At 37.2% G+C, this 18,723-nt stretch overlaps 1 protein-coding gene across 3 annotated transcripts in view; it reads right to left on the bottom strand.

The window, feature by feature from the left end:
* Positions 1 to 277: 277 nt before the first annotated feature.
* The window catches only part of evi5b (ecotropic viral integration site 5b), a 27,513-nt gene continuing 9,067 nt past the window's right edge, over positions 278 to 18,723 (bottom strand). Inside the window, exons 7-17 of one of the 3 annotated variants that reach the window (XM_025064948.1) lie at positions 18,255 to 18,315; positions 18,064 to 18,117; positions 16,868 to 16,900; positions 15,855 to 16,001; positions 12,784 to 12,915; positions 12,033 to 12,173; positions 11,624 to 11,782; positions 10,158 to 10,304; positions 8,392 to 8,487; positions 1,988 to 2,083; positions 278 to 1,124 (exon numbers count right to left, since the gene is read on the bottom strand). In XM_025064948.1, the coding sequence (XP_024920716.1) occupies positions 813 to 1,124; positions 1,988 to 2,083; positions 8,392 to 8,487; positions 10,158 to 10,304; positions 11,624 to 11,782; positions 12,033 to 12,173; positions 12,784 to 12,915; positions 15,855 to 16,001; positions 16,868 to 16,900; positions 18,064 to 18,117; positions 18,255 to 18,315 (1,378 nt within the window). In that variant the 3' untranslated portion in view covers positions 278 to 812. The remainder of the gene's footprint in view (positions 1,125 to 1,987; positions 2,084 to 8,391; positions 8,488 to 10,157; positions 10,305 to 11,623; positions 11,783 to 12,032; positions 12,174 to 12,783; positions 12,916 to 15,854; positions 16,002 to 16,867; positions 16,901 to 18,063; positions 18,118 to 18,254; positions 18,316 to 18,723) is intronic. The other 2 variants (XM_025064950.1, XM_025064956.1) reach the window with 2 other exon arrangements.

Raw genomic sequence — 18,723 nt, 5'->3', positions numbered from 1 at the left:
CCCAACCAAATCCAAAGTGTATTTCAAAACAAATCAAGCGTGCATTTCCAATCATTCGTTATATTCTTAAAAAAAAAAAAAAAAAAAATGTGCATTTCCAATCATTGTTATATTCTGAAAAAAAACAAACAAACAAAAAAAAAAAAAACGGTGATAATGAGGCACATCTTTCAACACTAATGAATCTTTGGGATGGCATTATCATATTACGTTGGACAGTGCACAGTACTCTCATTGGTACTCTCACTGTAATCTCATTGGTTGTGCAGACAGTACAATCTTATGTAACTTTAGACTGGACTAAATTAACTGATGATGATGATGATGATGTCGGCAACTAGTACCACCCTTTGAAGATAGCACCATTAAAAGATGATGTAAATCAAAGTCTATGTTTTAATAATACCACTGATCAAACCATTGACATTTGCGCAAAAAAAAAAAAAAAAAAAATTGAAGCATGTAGTAACTGTCCTAATGGTGCAAATCACTGCAGGGATTAACAAAAGGAAATTTCGACTTTGAGAAACCAAGGTTTTCATGTGAGGTTTCCCTCTAATTTTTTTTTACATGTTGAAACACACAGTTAAAGAAATTGAATGAAAGAATTACATGCCTGAGTTTTATTGCACAGTCCTCACTGCCGTGTACCAATATTGTCTCATGATACATTCCCTGGCCTCGTAAACAGTAAAGCTACTGGTTCCTCCGTTGTTCTCATCATAAGAAATGTTGATTTGATTTATTTCCTTTTTTTTTTTTCTTCTTCCAAGTTCCATATCCACATAGAGATGGGGGTCATTTCCCCATTGTCACACAGCAGTGGTCTTGTGGCAGCTGCTCTGAGGCAGGGACTTGCACCGAGCTTCTGTGTTCTCTCCTTCCTTCTCGTCGTCATCACTGTCGGTATCCCTGAGGTTAGGGCAAAGTCTGATTCGTCCGCCCAACTGAGTCTTCGGTGGCCCTTGTGCCTTAGGGCCGCCATCGTCATCATCATCGTCGTCGTCGTCATCATCATCAAATGACTGGTAAGACTCGTCATCCTTTGTGTAGTGGTTTACAATGTGTATACCATCAAAAAGAGGCTGATTGGTCAGAACTCTCTTTCCTTTTAGGCAGCAAATCTATAGAAGGAAGAAGGATGAGCATGTAAAAAAAAACACGTTCAACTTTAGATTGACAAATAATGAACCTGGAGAAAAGACCAATCACTAATTCAAGCTAACCTCAATGGGATAAATAGTAAATTGGCTGCACTTTCTGTATACAGTTTCCAGTCCTGTTAACTACCTAAAGTACATAACACTGCAGGTCTGGGAGTGACATGAAGAACTTACTGAGCCTGGAGTCAAACCCAAAACCATTTAGGGGTAAAACAACTGCACTTCTATTGCCATCCACTGCTGCATGGTCCAAATGTGTTATTTTACCTCCAATATCAAATATTGGATTTAATCACTGTAAAAAAAAATAAAGTTGCCAAATCACGGGTTACTTTGTGAGAGAGGGTAAAGATGTGACGGAAAAAAAAACAAAGGATTAAAGGAGCTAGGCTTCGCTACTAAATTAGCAAAATGAAATTACAAAAATTCAAATTACACTACAAGACCTTTTTTTTTTTTTTTTTTTTTTTTACTACATCTACTACTACATTTTACAGATTAAAATCTCGTACTAATTTTAAATAATTAGTACGAGGTGGAAAACACAGTCACTTTTCTTTTGTTGTGATAACCACTTTTTTTTTGTGATTCATCACCTACAACTGAGCGCTGTCACCGGGCGTGCAGCATCAGCCACACAGGAAGTCCCTGGGTGTAGTTAACACTTCAACTAGTCTGTTGGCTTCAAAGCAAGGGCTTAATCAAATACAAAACACACACATACACACACACACACACACAAAAAAAAAAATCAAAACCACAATTTTGTCTTTAGTGTGATTAGAAATGGAGATGCTACATATATATATTTTAATGACACTCACCTCATGTGTTAGCTCGGCTATCTGGTCTTTGAGGTCGTTGATGTACTGGCTGGAGTCTGTGTTGTTCAGATGGCCTTGGACCTTCCCTTCTTCTTTCTGTGCATTCAGGATTTCAAAGTATTTGAAACCATTTTTTAATTCAAGCAAATTCAACTTTTTCTCCTGCATCTATTACTGCTCTAAACCAGTGTTTCCCAAAGACTGGGTCACGACCGTCAGGTGGGTCACAAGAGATTTTTTTTTTTTGTTTTGGGTCGTCTCGCATCTCGCATGATTCCCAGGAGTTAAACAGAACAATGTCTATTGACTTGGGTCGCGAAGGTTTGCGACTTTTAAAATATGGGTCCCCAGAAAAAAAAGTTAGGGAAACACTGCTCTAAACGCCTTAAACTTCTAAGAGGTGCTTAACTTCCAACATATAAACGTTGATTGTTTAATTAATGTGATGACTTTGCTCTGACCTCCAGCTTAATAACTAGTAAAAAATGAGTTCATGCCTTTATTGCATTCAAAATGGCATCTGTCATTATGCCATCAAAATCATGACCTCATTCCTGATCCTGTCCATCCTTGTCACTCCTGAAGACAATCTTAGCATCTTTAACTCTGCCACCTCCAGCTCCGCCTCCTGTCTTCTGCCTATTGCTACTGTCTCTAAACCAGGCATGGGCAAACTGAGGCCCGGGGGCCGGCTGCGGCCCGTTCGGTTTTTTAATCCGGCCCGCCAAACACTTCTGCCTTTTCCCTGCAATACCCATGTTTCCCCAATAGATGGCGTAGAAAATGATAAAAGCATTTTAGCTGATTATCCTTTATGCATGAGTTTTACATGTAATCTATCTATCTGTCTGTCTGCTCCTGACCCGGCTCCCCCCCAACCCCCCTGTTCAATTTTAGGACCACCTGTGGCCCGCGAATCAAAACGTTTGCCCACGCCTGCTCTAAACCATACATCATGGCTGGTCTCACCACTGTCCTGTAAACCTTTCCCTTCACCTTAGCCGACACTCTTCTGTCACAGATCACTCCTGACACTTTTCTCCAGCTGTTCCATCCTGCCTGTACTCTATTCTTCACCTCTCTTCCACAGTCTCCGCTGCTCTGAACAGTTGATCCTAAGTACCTAAACTCCTGCACCTTCACCACCTCTGCTCCTTGTAGCCTCACTATTTCACTGTTCTGCCTTTCGTTTACACACATGTACTCTGTCTTGCTGCGACTGACCTTCATTCCTCTTCTTTCTAGTGCAAACCTCCACCTCTCTAGGTTCTCTTCTAGCTGCTGCCTACTCTCACTACAGATCACAATGTCATCTGCAAACATCATAGTCCATGGGGACTCCTGTCTGACCTCATCTGTCAATCTGTCCATCACCACAGCAAACAAGAAGGGGCTCAGGGCCGATCCTTGATGTAGTCCCACCTCCACTTTGAAGTCTTCTGTCCTCCCAACAGCGCACCTCACTACTGTTGTACTATTCTCATACATGTCCTGCACCAAACTAACATACTTCTCTGCCACTCCTGACTTCCTCATACAAAACCACAATTCCTCCCTTGGCACTTTGTCATATGCCTTTTCTAGATCTACAAATACACAATGCAGCTCCTTCTGACCTTCCCTGTACTTCTCCATCAACATCCTCAAGGCAAATATTGCATCTGTGGTACTCTTCCTAGGCATGAAGCACCGTGTCTGTCTTTAAAATTCTGTTGAACAACCCAATCAGGAAATCTACCGCCACTTCCCCTAAGCACTTCCATACTTCCACTGGTATGTCATCGGGACTTTCCTTACTTCATCCCGTTCCATCATATATTAATTATCCTACATTACTGTACCAACTTTAAGCAATCTTGCTAACCTTTGGAACCGGCTGTCAACATGGATTTTGGAGGCTGTTGTCATCCAACATTACTAAAACATTACTTAAAAAGTCATTTGAACGACTTAGCTTTTTTGGCAAAATAACAGCTGAATAAAATACTATTTTATTGTCATTTATCTGCTCTCTCTCTCTTCCTCGGTTCCTCACCTTTTCCTCTGCTGTCATCAAACCCCACTGAAGTAGAGAGCCGAGAGTCTTGTTAAAAAAAAAATCACCCTCCCCCGTTGATGCTTGCTCAGTGTGTGTGTGTGTTTTTTCACTAGATTTGTCAGAATTAAATTTCAGTGGACAGAAATGTAAAGCAAAAGAATTAAAAATAACTTTGACTCGACGCTGCTTTACTAACAGGACGACACATAACTGGAGAAATGACAGATGTCTGAAAAAAAAAAAAAAACTATATTGGTGTTTCTTTGCAATAATCAGCCCCTTCTAAGGCCCAGGGGGCTGAGGCTTTAACAGTTTAACTGCCTTCACGATGTTTACCACGAAGACCAGCAAACATCTGGGGTACGAAACCTATTTCCTTTCTTTTCAGATTTTTTTTTTTAAAACAGGCATTTGCAACCACTGTTAAATACGATCCATAGGCATGTTTTCGGCTTTTTAACGATTTGAGCTAAGCTAACTCTAAAGGAAACGTATAAAGCAAAATTGACTTGGATTGGATTTTGATCCACAGTTACGCCCCGGGAGTGTCTTCGAAAACAGAGAAAAGTGGGTAATTATAAAGCCCTCCCCGACCACCCCTTGCCCGGGATAGCTCCATTTTTTTTTTTTGCAATAATCAGCCGTTTACTTTACCAGTATGTGTCTATATTATGTAAACACCTGAGGCACTAGAAGTATGTTGACATCTGGAACAACACGGCACAGACAGACAGTGAGACTGTTCCAAACTGTTCACTCGTCTAAATATTAACCTTTCAAACCCGATAGCATTTTGTTTACTACAATGTGACATTAAATGATATTATACAAACATATACATTGAAACTTTTGAAGCTCGACTAAAAGCTCACGTTTTCTCCATTCCTGAACAGTTAAAAAACAAACAAACAAACAAACCAAAAAAAAAAAACCCAAACAGGTAAAGCGCAGGTAAACTGACGGCAGAGAAAATGTTAACACAAAGACCTGATCCAGCTGTTAAGCCAGAGGCAAACAGAGGCATGGAGACAAGATCTATGTAATATTTCAGTTTTTCTTTTTTTAAAAAAAATTTGCAAAAATTGCTACATTTGTTTTTTTTTTTTAAAAAATTTGCAAAAATTGCTACATTTCTGGCTTTTTTTTTCCTGTCAAGATGGGGTGCCGAGTGTACATTCATGAGAAATAAAATGAACTTTTTTTTGGATTTTAGCAAATGGCCGCAATGAAAAGAGTGACAAATTCAAAGGGGTCTGAATACTTTCCGTACCCGCTGCGAATAGACGAGCTACGACAGCTAGCCTGACTAAAGTGAGCCTGATAATTTGTGCCATTCACGCCGCTCAATCAATCAGCAACAAAATGAACGCCTAATAAATCAAACTGAAAGGACAGAACCAAAACACCATAGGCGTATGAAACGTCGGGAGGGAGAGAGAACTAAAGACCATATATACTAGGTCGGGAGGGAGAGAGAGAGAACTAAAGACCATATATACTACAACTTGGAGAATATATACTCATATATAAACTGCCTTTTTTTTTTTTTTCGCAGATAGATATATATAAAATATTTCCCCTAACTGACATTCAAATCAGTACAATCAGTCTAGTTTTTCATGAGATGATACTCAGATCACAGAAACGCAGTGTGGTGGGGAGGATTTTTTTTTTTTTATATACCGACGACCTTTACTATAAATCTCTGTGTATTATGAAAACCTCAAATTAAAATCATGCATGTCACCTTTGGTAGAGGCTCTACTTCAAGATGAGAAACCACTTCCTGCAAGCGCACAAACCTTGCTGCTCTGGGATCGTACACTTGCATGTGGAACTTTAGTTTCAGTCACAGAATCTGCGATCATTTCTCTGCACTGTTTATCTGGTTTAGTGATGTTGTGACAATTTCTTACTAAATTCCAGCGTGTCATATTACTTTGATGTCAAAACTGAGGTAGCATAAATCTTAGAATTTTCGTGTCACCTTTTTTTTTTTTCTTTTTGTACATTGCAAAGATTTGTTTTGTTTTGTTAGAAACAAGTCTGTATAGCAAATAAAGTCGTATTGCAGACTTCTTGCCAGTTTGTTGTTTCAATAATAAACATATAAAATCAATTTTATAATTTTATTAGAAAGTACATCTATTTTATACAAAAACATATATAATTGTTTTAATAAGAAAATACTTATATTTTACTATTGTTACATAAACATTATTTTTTTATTATTGTTAATAATGAATTAAATTAAATTAAATTATTTTTTTATAATTTTTTAACAATGTTTAACTTTTTTATAAACACTCTATGTCTAATGAGGACCTATGCACACGTGCAGGTTATTATTTATATTTGATATTTGAAAATTGTGTGTTCATAATAACTATGTATTTCATTAAACATATATATACATATAATGTAATATATAACACACTGAATGTTCGATTTGTTCCTGCAAATCTGACCAAACTTAATATGGCAACTGGCAAGTTTCGGCAACATCACTTAAAAAAAAACGTAAAAAAAAAAAAAAAAAACTGTTTACAAAAAACAGTAAAGACTTACAATACAGGGTACGTACAGTATTTGTTTTTACTTTTATACAAATAAAACTTTAAAAATTTGAATTGGGACAAAAGGCTCTACGTGACTTAGTCAATGTTTCTGTCATGAATGTGTTCATTTCTTTCTTTCTTTTTTTTTAAAAAAAAACCTGACGCTCACATCACATGCTATCGACTGACAACTACTTCTTGCATCTTTTTATGGTAAAGCACGTGTCAATATCCTCTCAAGTCGGCTCTTAGCGCTCTAAGTATGACAGCCCCTTCCTTCGCCTCCCCTTCCTCGCCTCTACAATGAAACACCACCACAGAGTGTGGTCTGAGGTTTTGTGCCTCAGAACAAAAACTTGCACCACCAACATTTCACCACTACCTCACTTGAACGAAGTTCAGTTTGTGGAGTGAACTCGTACTTTATTTAGGCCCAGACCAAATATGCCGCAGAACTGTGCTTCAGCTATTTTGTCTTTTTTCCTATCCCCATGTTAACTGTTGCTTCGTGAATGGGTTGTGAGTTGTGTTTATAATAGTTCTCAGCATTTATTTATAGAATAAGCTCAATGCACATGTTTTTTTTTTTTTTTTAAATCTGGCGAAATACATAGCATTATACTTGACAGAAATTCAAACAAAGATTTTTTGAGATGTCAAGTTTTCCGTATCTGTTGTCAACAAACAAAATGGAGTCATTGTTCAGTTATAAATGAATACTAATAATGTTCGTCTCTGCCAGAGTGTGCACGTATAATGCAGTGTGAAGTGATCAATGCTTACGCAAACACATGTTTAGAAAAAGGTTTGAACAATTTCACAAGTTGCACCAGCCAAATAATGCATAATGAAGAAGATAAAAGTCACTCCAGGGTATGTGGTACCAGCCAGCTAGAGCACCCTCTAGCGGCTGTCAGTGTGAACATAACGAACATGTCAAATTACGTTAAGTCGCAAACCCAGCCAAAGGATGAAAAAAAAGAGTGTGATTTATAATCCGTAAAAAATATATATATATATAGATCTTTCCTTGATCTTAAGAAAACTACTTCATACAGATTGAGGTGATGAAAAAAGTAACTAAATGAAGTGCAAAAAAAACCCACAAAAAAACACAAATGCCCTGTAGTCAAACATGCACAGCAACGTCTCCTACAAGACTGCATTATGTAGATTATATTATAATTATTATATTATTATTGATATATATTATTGATTATTATTTTTTTGAGGGGTTGGACACGAAAACAAAAAACCTATTTGTCCTATTTGTTTTCTTTTCGGTTGTGCTATAGAATTAGCAGTCTTGAAGATGAAAATGAAAATACAGTTTGGATGATTTTTTTTAAATTATTATTTCTATTTATGAGTAAAAAAAATAATGCAGGTATATACTGAAAATGAAAAAAAGCATTTCTGTTTATGCATTTAAATTTGAATGACGGCACCGATTGTCTTCCATGATTAGACCGAAAAAAAAAAAAAAACACTAAAAAAAATAAATACACATGAGATGCTGAGATTTACTTTTGAAACAAGCCAATGTCACACGCTAATATTAACAGCCTAAAAGGAGCCATATAACCACCAATTCTAGAGGACATGTATAAAATTTTTTTTTGGAGAACAGTCAATTCCCCTGCCTTGCTTGTATATACGCAAACAAGGACAAAAGTCAAGTGACACCAAAGTCAAACTAAACCCGTTATCATATAATCTACATGCATTGCTCTGGTTAAGTGCAAAGTCAAGCTACTTCCCCCTGGCAGTGTCTAGTTTTGTGGCTTCGAAGTGTCTCAAAATCTCACCTCAATTTCCAGCTCTGATATCTGTTGCTGAAGTTCAGCCATAGCAGCGATGTTGTCAGCTTCCCTTAGTCTAACAGCCATCACCTCCTCTTTACTCTGCAAGTACAAAAAAAAAAAACATCAGCAACAACAACAAAACACACGCGAAAGATTCAAGCAGTTACAGGATAACCTCACACTTTTTTGCTATAGGGCAGAGGAAGGAAGGAATTATTGAAAAAAAAAAAACATTACGCAGCATATTATCCAAATCTGTAAATCAAATCAAATCAAATTTTATTTATATAGCCCACATTTACAAAACACAGTTTGTCACATGGGGCTTAAATATATATATTATATTATATTATACACAAATATTATATATTATAAATATATCTATCTATCTCTCTCTCTCTCTCTATTTATCTATCTATCTATCTCTCTCTATCTCTCTATTTATCTATCTCTCTATTTATCTCTCTCTCTCTCTCTCTATCTCTCTCTATATCTCTCTATCTCTCTCTATATCTCTATCTGTCTATCTATCTCTCTCTCTCTATTTCTCTCTCTCTATCTATCTATCTATCTCTCTATCTATCTATCTCTCTCTCTATCTATCTATCTCTCTATTTATCTATCTATCTATTTATCTCTCTCTCTCTCTCTCTCTCTATCTATCTCTCTATTATTATAAAGGAGGCCGTTATTTTGAATCCCTGCTCTTGTTTTTGCAGTCTCCCGTTGAATCTGCTCGGAGCAGCAGTAACAGCCCCGAGCAGTTCAACCCCCACCCCTCCCCACACACACGAAATCTCAGTCCTGCCAGTTAACCAAAGTTGACAATGCTAGCATCAAACGAACATGTTTAAGGTGCGTTTACATTACAGTTAGTACATTTAAAATGAATGAAAAAAAAACAAAAAACAAAATGTGCCCAGCAGAAAACCATTTAAAATGAATGAAAAAAACAAAAAAACAAAATGTGCCCAGCAGAAAACATTTGGCAACCGCTGGAAATTGTGATAGTTTCATGGCTCAAAAAGAATGGCAGCAACAGGTCACAATGAGCATAATGCCAAATATATACACCCACTTAGATATTGTTCAGATATTCTAAGCAGCCGTGGTTGTGTATTTTTCCACAATGGTAGCTGTGAAACCTTCATTTCTTCAGTTTCTAGACAGGGTAGAAGAGTTTCAAAGAAAAGCAGTAGCATCATCATCATTAACATCCTCTGCAGAATGTCGCACTTCGGTACCGAAAAAGCCCCTTTGCGCTTTGCATGTGAAAAAGCCCCTTTATACTTGGCGTGTGACAATCAAACGCTTTGTTTCCTAAGGTTTGGAGAAATGTTGGAAATTATTAAATACACGTATCACATGTATTACATGTGATATGCAAACCAGGATGATCACCAAACACCAGGTTTAGCAGTGCTCAGGTAACGCCCAAAAGAGTACTTGTTTTTTTTTTTCTAATGAACGAGGGCCTCCTACTTACCATCTTCAAATGATTCTTTCCGGTCAATTTTGGACCACTTCTATGTAAAAACCTCTACGCAGGCACATGGCTTTTTGTCTGGTGAAAGAGAACCTGTGATTCATAAACAGACTGCGCTCCCTCCCTCCGCATGCACATGCACACTCGCCTACGATTCACGAATGGACTGTACCCTTTGTTTCAGGAAATTGTTAATTACTTGTAGCACTAAAGCATTAAAGGCGACAGGTTTTTCTCAGTGTAACAAGCCTGTAAGGGAAAAGTCAGCGTCATGTGTACTAACCTTGCATTCGATTTCTGCTTGCTTTCTTTTGATCTCCTGCAGCTGAACATGCTGTTCTCTGTTTAGGTCTGTCAGTGTTTGCACACTCTTCTCAAGTCTGCATCTTTCCTGCTCTGCACGACGCAGCTGGCTGCTGCGGGACTGGTTCTGTTAAAGCATGTGTAATATTTATTAAGTGTTTTACTTTTTTTTTTTTTTTTCTGCATTTCAAAAGTTTTTAGAAACGGGTGAAGCTGAGCTTATCCAGGCATAATGGTGCCACTTTATGTGCAACGCGTATCACTATGGGTGGACTCTGTGGGAGACACTGTTTTAATTTGTGTCACTCAAGTCGTCGTCGTTGAGATGTGCTCTGGCATAATATTTTCTGAGGGAAACATTACGATAATGTAATATATATATATATACATACATATGTATTTATATACAGACATATATACATATATATACATATGTACATACATATATACATATATATACATATGTACATACATATATACATATATATACAGATGTACATACATATATACATACATATGTATTTATTATATACATACAAATATATTTATATACATACTTATATACAGACATATATACATAAATATATACACATATACATATATACATACATATATACACATATATATACACACACATATATACACAGAGAGAGAGAGAGAGAGTATTCCCTCTCTATATTGCGATAATCAAATGAAATATATGCACAAATGTATCAATATACAGCGCTCATATTATTCCATACATTCAAATAAATTAACGAAACTAATCAATATATTGCGATAATCAAATCGCATAATCAAAGTAAAAAAAAAAAAAAGTAGTAGGGTCATATGTAAACATAATTCTAAGATCGCCTGCTACCAAACAGTTTACAAACTTCGTCAAATGTACGATTAAAACACAACAAACAGAACTGCCCGCAACAAAACAGGACCTCGAGGTAAGTAAATATATGTAATATATATATGCAATTAAACGTAGCTGCAAAATAAACTTACATTTCTTCTAGCGTGTTCTAACATCCGCACACTAATTAAACTCAAAAGTGGTTACACTACTTAAAACGCTACCTAAACGCAGCCACTAGATGGCGGTATTTCACCAAATCAGAGACAACATATACATATACTGTATGTATACGTGTATATATAAATATACTGAATATTATGTTTTGTTTGAGTAGCCCAAATTGAATTTGTGACTTTATGAACTTTATGACAAATATTTAAATAACATGCAGAAAAAAAAACGGATCCACTTATCTAAATGTGAATGAATGTAGTACCTTATAATGGATTTTGTGAAAAGGCACTGAAAGTGTCAAATCCTTTACTGTAATTTAGATACCATTTAACATTCAGAGTATGATTAATCATACTCAATATATATATACACTTCTTTCACCTTCTGATAACTGCTTTCAGATGGGTTGTTCAAAGACTGACCTGTGTTTCTAACTCCAGAATCCTCTGCCGTGTTTCCCGAAGCTCAGCCTGGGCCTCGGCATCGCGCAGCCTTACGCTCATCAGTTCGTCTTGCAGCTCGCTGAGTGCATTCTTCTTTGGGGCATCCTTCCAACGGCCAGCTGTACGTGCCAAGTGACGCTAAGGAGAGAGCTAACAATTTAGCATCACTTGCCAAGGCCTTCTTTGTGAAGTTTTGTTTAAATCAACAAGGTTTTGTAAGAACCCAGAGAGGAAACCCCGCGTCCCCCACCTTGTCAGGAAAATACTGTGAAACATTCTATAGCTACATGTGCAAAATGAAGTTTTATGGCCAACTTGAGCGAATGATTTGAGTATTGTGAAGATTAGAGTTTAAAGACGTAGGTAGTTGTTACTTGTTTCAACACACCTGCCAGTGCTCCTCCAGGTCTCTGACCTGCTGTCTCAACTCCTTCAGACCTGTCACCGCCTCGGCTTCCCTCAGTTTGACCCCAATTAACTCCTCCTGTAGTCGGGCCACATTGGTTTCATCTGGTAGTGAAGTGTTCCTCTGTTATCGAGAAAAGGTACACACAGGTTTGAAATTGATCGAATTGTAAGAAAGATCACTGTCAGACACGCACAGTTTAGACACCAATACAACTAACTATGTATGGAATATGTTTTAATGGCACTTTGACCCAGAGGTAATGTCTCTGTCATTGGTGTGGAACCCCAGGGTTCACCTCCTGGGCAAGATCGAATCCCGGTTAGGGCGGTTGGTACCTTCCAGTGGACCACCCGCAAGTACTATGAGGTATTTCAGTGGCACTGAAAACCTGACGGCAAGACCCTGATCATTTCAGGACAGTGCCCCTATGGATAACTCAAAAGACCACCAAAGCTTGCCTACAGAAAAAGAGTTCACAAGAATTCCTTAGGAATGATGACGGAACCTGAGCTCCGAGCATACATGACATTTTCAGCAGAGGACAGATGCAAAGCTACTCCTTGATTGATAATAAAAATGCTGGTTAAGGTGATAAATATTTTTGAGACAGCAATAATCATTCAGAGCCTTTTGCGGTGTTTGTACACATTTGCAAGCGTTGCGATTAGTGTTGAATCATTTTGACTGGCAGCAGTTTATGATTATTGCAGAAGATGCCAAGATAACTCACCTTTTCAATTTCCAGGATCTTGTCTTGCATCTCTTTGAGTGCACACTGAGACTCTGCTTCCTTCAAACGGGCTTGCACAAGCTCTTGTTCCAGTTGCAATACAGACTCCTCTGAGTAGCGAGGGGCTTTTTTCTATAACCAACAACACAGGTGAGTAAGTAACGGAGTGTGTGTCCTGTAAACACATAGTTCAAAGGGACAGTTCAGGGAAAACAAATTTTACAACTGAGGAGCCATGAACTCAGTTTCACATCAAACCGATGACAGATTAGACAGCTCTGTCCCACTTCTAATCTGAACTGATTCACCTTAATAAGATTCTTGTGGATTTTTATTGATTTTACTTCAAATAGGCATGCCAGTTGTTAACCTAAATGTTCATGAACTCATTTAGTCCTGCCTTGTAGATCAGAGCTGTAGTACTAGTACGCAACGGCGAAACAACTTCTGCTGTTACATACATATATACATATATACGTACATTATATATATACATATACATATATATAGATATATAGATATATATACATATATACATATATATATACATACATATATATAGATACATATATACATACATATATAAATACATACATATATACATACATATATACATATATACGTACATTATATATATACATATACATATATATATACATACATATATACATACATATATATATACATACATATATACATATATATATACATACATATATATAGATACATATATACATACATATATAAATACATACATATATACATACATATATACATACATACATACATACACATATATACATACATATATATAGATACATATATACATACATATATACATACATATATACATACATACATACATACACATATATACATACATATATATAGATACATATATACATACATATATATATATATATACATATACTGTATATATGTGTATGTATATACAGTACATATACATGGAACGTTTGGGGGGTGGTTGGTACGGTGATTTGGGTGGCGGTCATGGAGACCATCATTACAATCGTAAAATCATGATAATAATGAACCCTGAATCCTTTTGGAATGGTGAGGTGCCATAGATGGCTCACCCCTACCTAATACACATTAAACAACAAAAAAAACTTAATCTAAATGAATGGACCATTCAGTTGACCTAAAACCAATTTGCTTGTACATTGAAAGTAATAACACAATTTGTCTGTTATAAATCCAGTGATACCTACCAGTCTCAGTGTTGGGTCCCTGTACAAATATTCAAATATTTGTACTCGGAAATACAACTGCTCTAGCGACCTGATATATATATCTAATATATAATTTCACATGGTTGTTATTTTCACAACGACAGCCGTGAAAATACAGTATTTACACATTTATTTCCCCGAGGTTTTTCAGTTTCAGCAACCACATTCAGCCCTTTAACGACACTTTTTGTCTTAATCCTTAACAGTACGTGTTGTCATCCTGACACGTTTTAGGCAAAAGCTTATGATTATGCATTGACATTATCGCTTTCATGGTACATCGCCACCTTGTTGCGGTGAACTTTGAATAATTCCCAAATCTTTTTAGTGTTTTCGTAATTTTTCTCTATTTTTGACCAGATTTTGATATTTATATATTTTAAATGTATTTTTTTGAACATTTGTGCGTACGAACACGTAACGTTTTCTTCTTCTTTCTTTCTTCTAGCAGTTTTAAGAAACGGCCTTTAACCTTGATTTTGTATATTTCGTAGTACATCAATACACTCGAATTGATTGCACATACATAACATAGATCTCATACATACATAGTCAAAATAAAATTGAAATATTAGTGTGCTAAGTGCTATTTCCCAACAAATACACATTGAAAGACATTGAAAACCCCCAGTCGCCAAAACTTAAAGGGCAACCTCAACCTCCTCGCTTTTTTTTTGTGTCTATGTCTCACCTCAGAAATAAAAAAAAATCAAGAAATAGAAAAACCTTACCAGAAATAAATGATGAAGATATGTAATCAAGAAAGGACAGTGAAATAACGTTTAAATTTGGCAGAAAAAAAAAAAAACATCTCTACATATAAACAACGATTTACGTACTAGTACTGAACAACCGACCAACCAGCGAAACACTAGGAAACGCTAGTACTTCATAAAGGGTCAACATATATTGCCTGGAGGTTCAAATACGTACGTTAAATGCGGGAAGGCTAAAGCTAACACTGGTCCACTAAATCCCTGTCTGTGTCCTGACAACTGTAATGGCAACTCCGCACCGAGGTTTTGCTGTGCTTTCTCGCAAATAGTATATTTGCGGCATATTTATTTTCTATATTAATGTTTTGTCTTGGTTAAATGAGTCTGTGGGGGGGAGGGGGCGCTGCGGAGGTTAGCGCTCAGCTGCAGGGAGAACACGGGATTGGCGACACAGGTGCAGCCCCGCATACAGGTGAGCGTAATTCGAGTAATTAAGCCTCGCCCTATATTAGTAGGAGCAGGGTCCCGAGAAGGGGGAGCGGACAGAGTAGTGCGTGTTGGCGCAACGTACAAACGGAACCACGACAGCACTTGGGACTTCTTTTTCTTTCGGCTTTGTCCCTTTTTTTTCAAGGGTTGTTCTCTGCGTCTTCTACTCTGACTCCAACTATCTGCATGTCCTCCCTCACTACATCCATATATCTCCTCTCTTTCTCCTACCTGGTAGCTCCATCGCTAACATTCTTCTACCGATGTAGAGTAAGTGCGCAGGAGCACTTGGGACTATTGAAAACAAAGTCGGTTGAACTATCATCTGTAACAGCGTGTGTGTGTCAAGGGTTAACCCACTTGCTACAGAATTGATATATTTTATGTTATAGTTAGGTTGAATTTTGTACTGAAAACCTCGTTCACATATCGTTTGTTTAAAATATAAAATATTTTTATATTATATTTTATATATATATATTTAATATTGATACAAAAGATACGTGATTATCATTTTGGCCATAATCGTGCAGCCCTTTTTGCGGCCGAGACCATTCACAATTCGCTCCTTTAAAATGTGCCACTTTGAAGACACCCGGGGAGTCCTCCTTACCCATTGTAGTCCCTGCTGGAGCTGCCAAATGGTTTTCGTGGCCTGCTCCAGCTGAGCACTGGCCTCCTCGCTCTGCTGTTTGACTGTAGCAAGCTCCCGCTTGACTAGGTAGTTCTCTTCTGCCTCCTGAGCGCGAGTCACTTGTCCCTTTCAGTATAACCAACCGAATAAAGCATGGTGGAGTTAGCAGAAGAAGAAGAAGAAGTTACGTAAGAGAAGGGTACCAGTAGGCACAATTTAGTGCCGAAGGTGAAGAATTAGATTCTCTTGAGATTTTGTTTTTTTTTTTAAAAAAGCTATAGACTGTATTGTTATTTTCAATTGTTTAGTTTTTGTGGTCATTTCATTCATAACGGCTTTAAATAGTAGTTCAAAATTTAAGATTTTTAACTACTATCTGACAATGAGTGCTCCATCATGCACTGGTTTACTTTGTCAAAAGGGAATTATTTTGTTAAAACCAGCCTCCTTGCGTTGCTGTTTGACAGCATTGGAATTGTCCCAGTAACAGGGAACTTTTGGAGAGGATTTAATTCAATCAAAAGATCGGGAAGCATTAACATTGGGTGGAAGTAGGGACATCTAGGTTGAATTTGATATTGGTTTTTCCTAAACCTCGGTTAGACTAGGCTTTTGATGCTCCATTATTCTCTGTCTTGTCTTGTCTTGTACTGCCATCTAGTGGTCTGGTGTGTTGAGGTTACTCTTAGAGCACTGGTAAAAACTACCCATGCTACATTGAAAGAAAAAAGTATCTTCAGGAGAGGATGGAAAATAAGGCATGCAATGTCACCACCCTGTGTGCATTGCATGCATTTTTTTTTTTTTTTTTTTTTTTTATTTTTTGCATATCAAAGCAAAGAATTATCTGGGGGTGTTACATGGAGATAAAATTAAAACGATGCCATTTTTTTCATTTAATCTAGATTTCATGTTTGTTTACATTTGGAAGGAAAGAAAAAGAGCCAAAAGTGCAACAGTAGGAACGGAGAAAAATGAAGAAAATAATATACCTGAATCAATCTATCTGCCAAGGAAGCGCTTTCCTACAAAACACAAACATCGCCAAAGACAGACACACAGAAAAACAGAGAGAGGGAGGGAGAGAAAGAGAAAAACAAATAGGTCGAATGAGAAAGACGGACACGCAGAGTGTACAAAACTGAAGGACAGTTGCGCACAAACAAAACGAAAATATTTTTTCAGAATAAAAGCAATCTTTAGATTTTCCTAGTGAAATATGATGTTGGATTTAACCCTTTGATGCATGACCCATGATATACTGAGTTAAAAAAATGTTACTAAGTGTTTTTAGACATAAAAATAAGAACTGATTTGGTTCTGTTTTTATACACCAAATTTTCTTTTTGAATGTTGACACCATTATTCTGCAGTTGCAAAGGCTGACCACTGTATGGCAGTGTTGGGTGATTCTCAGGCGTCCACTGTAGAGGCTTATATGCAACACTGCCATCAAAACATATTCTTTCTCATAGAAAATGACATTTTAATAGCTGTCCACTGCAGTGACCGTCATGCATGAAAGGGTATTGGAAACAGCAGCTTACATGCAGGTGTGGTGGTAACAAAAGGGAAAAATAAGCTGGTGATATAAAAACAGAAGAAGACACAGTGAAAGATCTGTAGCAAGAAAGAAAAAGGCTTTAGTGAAGCTGAACTTTTCTTTCCAGTTAGTAAATAATTAAAGCATTAGCTTGCAAGAGTCTTGGGCTGCTTTGAAACTATGAATTCTTGTTAGTTTACAGCATTTGTGCGTTCCTGCAGGCAAATCGGATGCCAACCCTGCGATCCCATGCATTAGTGGCAGAAGTGCCACTTCACAGTAAAAGGAAAACATGACGTGTTTTTCGTCCTTACATCCAACCAACCAATATTTCTTTGAGAATCGGATCTTCCTTTCAAGGCCTTTGCAAAATGTGTTTGCGCTTTCACGAGGCCACGGTGAAAGTCAACGAGAGAATGCAAAAAAAAAAAAAAACGTCCGCTTTTGTTTACGAATAATGAGCTACATAAACAGCGGCAATGCACGTAGACAACTTTTATCCGAGGTTGCCCCATTAATAAGACAGGAATCCAGCAGGACATGCATGGTTAGTGCACATGTTCACGACGAGTCGAGTAAGTAACCCTGGGATTAGCAGTGTGAGACTGGTTTGAGTTCGATGCAGCGTGAACGTCATACACTTACTTTTTCTAGTGTGTCTATCCTCTGCTTCAAAAGCCTGTTCTCGGTCCGCAGCCTCTGCACAGATAAATCCCACACAGTCAAAGACCCCCAGATATATATTCCCCCCCCCCCAACACACACAGGCCACCTATAAGACATGGACTGCATATATGTGGGGTCACTATTAGATATTGAAATATATTGTTCTTTACCTTTATTTCCACCTGTTCCTCCATCTCTTTTGTTTTGATTGTAGTGTATTCTTTCTCTAATCTGCAGAGCCAACATAAATCATTTGAATTTAGAACAATTAATTCTAAAATTTCTAAAAAAAAAAACACACAACACATTCTAGCTATATATATATAGAATTTGGACTTAGAATTTGGAATATAGAATTTTTAAGAACCTTCTACAAATGCATGACACTTTATTTAATCCCTTTTAATGTCTATCTATCTGTCTATCTATCTGTCTATCTGTCTGTCTGTCTGTCTATCTGTCTGTCTATCTATCTGTCTGTCTGTCTATCTGTCTGTCTATCTATCTGTCTGTCTGTCTATCTGTCTGTCTATCTATCTGTCTGTCTGTCTATCTGTCTGTCTATCTATCTGTCTGTCTGTCTATCTGTCTGTCTATCTATCTGTCTGTCTGTCTATCTGTCTGTCTGTCTGTCTATCT

Source organism: Cynoglossus semilaevis, chromosome 2, assembly GCF_000523025.1.
Source record: "Cynoglossus semilaevis isolate Cse_v1.0 chromosome 2, Cse_v1.0, whole genome shotgun sequence".
Classification (NCBI taxonomy): Eukaryota; Metazoa; Chordata; class Actinopteri; order Pleuronectiformes; family Cynoglossidae; genus Cynoglossus; species Cynoglossus semilaevis.
The sequence above is the reverse complement of the archived record's forward strand: the minus strand, read 5'-3'. Positions and strand labels throughout refer to the sequence as shown.